The sequence below is a fragment of the Sinocyclocheilus grahami genome, unplaced genomic scaffold (assembly GCF_001515645.1).
Source record: "Sinocyclocheilus grahami isolate Dianchi unplaced genomic scaffold, SAMN03320097.WGS_v1.1 scaffold6294.1, whole genome shotgun sequence".
Classification (NCBI taxonomy): Eukaryota; Metazoa; Chordata; class Actinopteri; order Cypriniformes; family Cyprinidae; genus Sinocyclocheilus; species Sinocyclocheilus grahami.
In genome coordinates, this window is record NW_015510750.1 from 34,216 (window position 1) to 35,618 (window position 1,403).

General features: G+C 48.2%; 1 protein-coding gene across 1 annotated transcript in view; it reads left to right on the top strand.

Moving 5' to 3' along the window:
- Window positions 1–1,401, top strand: part of LOC107577524 (collagen alpha-3(V) chain-like) — a gene marked incomplete at its 3' end in the record, with an annotated part of 4,602 nt that extends 3,201 nt beyond the window's left edge. Inside the window, exons 7-11 of the mRNA XM_016263595.1 lie at window positions 186–239; window positions 346–616; window positions 748–860; window positions 1,078–1,146; window positions 1,231–1,401. Coding sequence (XP_016119081.1) covers window positions 186–239; window positions 346–616; window positions 748–860; window positions 1,078–1,146; window positions 1,231–1,401 — 678 coding nt within the window. The remainder of the gene's footprint in view (window positions 1–185; window positions 240–345; window positions 617–747; window positions 861–1,077; window positions 1,147–1,230) is intronic.
- Between the last annotated feature and the right edge of the window lie 2 nt (window positions 1,402–1,403).

Sequence of the window (1,403 nt, forward strand, 5' to 3'; positions counted from 1 at the left end):
ACAGATATCGGATACCAGTCAAAGTGAATGTAAACAGGTGGGCCAAAAAAACGTTTATGTGGTCAAAAGATCTGATCTGTGCAGTGTAAATGCAGCCCAAGTGTTCCCATCAGTCTTGAGTTCTTAAACACCAGCAGATACTGAATACCTCATGTGATCTGTATGAATTATGTGGTTTATTTAAGGGCCCTATTGGACCCAGAGGAGATCCTGGTCCTGCTGGACCCCCTGGTCCCCCGGTGAGTCTCCAGTCGCCCATAAACTCATTATTAGATGAAAACTAATGGTAGAAGGAGCATTAACTGAACGAGTGATGGAACTAAACATCTCCTCATCTCTATCCAGGGTCTTCCTGCGGTGGGAATGGCGGCTCCTCCGGCGCTGGATGGCCGAGGGAAGCGGAGGAGGCATTTGGATGTGGATGGAGCGGCGATGGAGGACAGTCAGACGCAGGACGAGGAGGCTCAGGGCGAGGAGAAGGACATGGAGGAGGTGATTGCGTCTCTGGCCTCCATGAGGACGGATGTGGAGGGACTCCGGACTCCACTGGGCACCTACCACAGTCCTGCCCGCACCTGCAAAGAGCTGTGGATGTGCCACCCCGAGTATCCCGACGGTACGAACACAACGCACATTCAAACAATAATTTACACTTGTTCCAGTGCTTTCTTAGTCTGCAACACTGGAGGGATCATCATCATCCTGTGTATTCTGAATCGGTTCTCTCTGTGTGACCTTTGACCTCAGGAGTTTACTGGATTGACCCCAACCAGGGATGTCATAGAGATTCGTTTAAAGTGTTCTGTAACTTTACAGCAGAAGGTGAAACATGCCTCCAGCCGCACAGCAGCGTACAGACGGTGAGAGATTCAAATCACATTGACCGCGGATATGAATTCACTTTTTTACATTTTAATTTATTGAGGTCACAACCACAACAAAGCTGTCCAATTTTTGTGGATATGGGGGGAAGCCAAAAAGGTTGAGAAATACTGAATTAGACGAACTTTCATATATGCCTTTTATATATGCTGTGTGTGTTTAGAAATGTGTTAATGATGTTTATAATGTGCACAGGTCAAAATGGCTTCATGGAGCAGAGAAAAACCAGGAACCTGGTTCAGCCAGTTTAAGAAGGGCTCACAGGTGTGTGTGTGTGTGTGTGTTATTGTGTTGTGTGTCTTTATCTTCTGTGCTCTCATTCACACTCTGTCTGTCTGTGTTGTGTAGTTCTCTTATGTGGATGTGGATGGAAACCCCGTTCACATTGTGCAGCTGGGCTTCCTGAAGCTCTTGAGCGCCACGGCTCACCAGAGCTTCACATACGTGTGTCAGAACTCAGCCGTTTGGTTCGACAGCACCTCCCTCAGCTACAGGCACGCGCTGCGCTTCAGAGGCAGCAA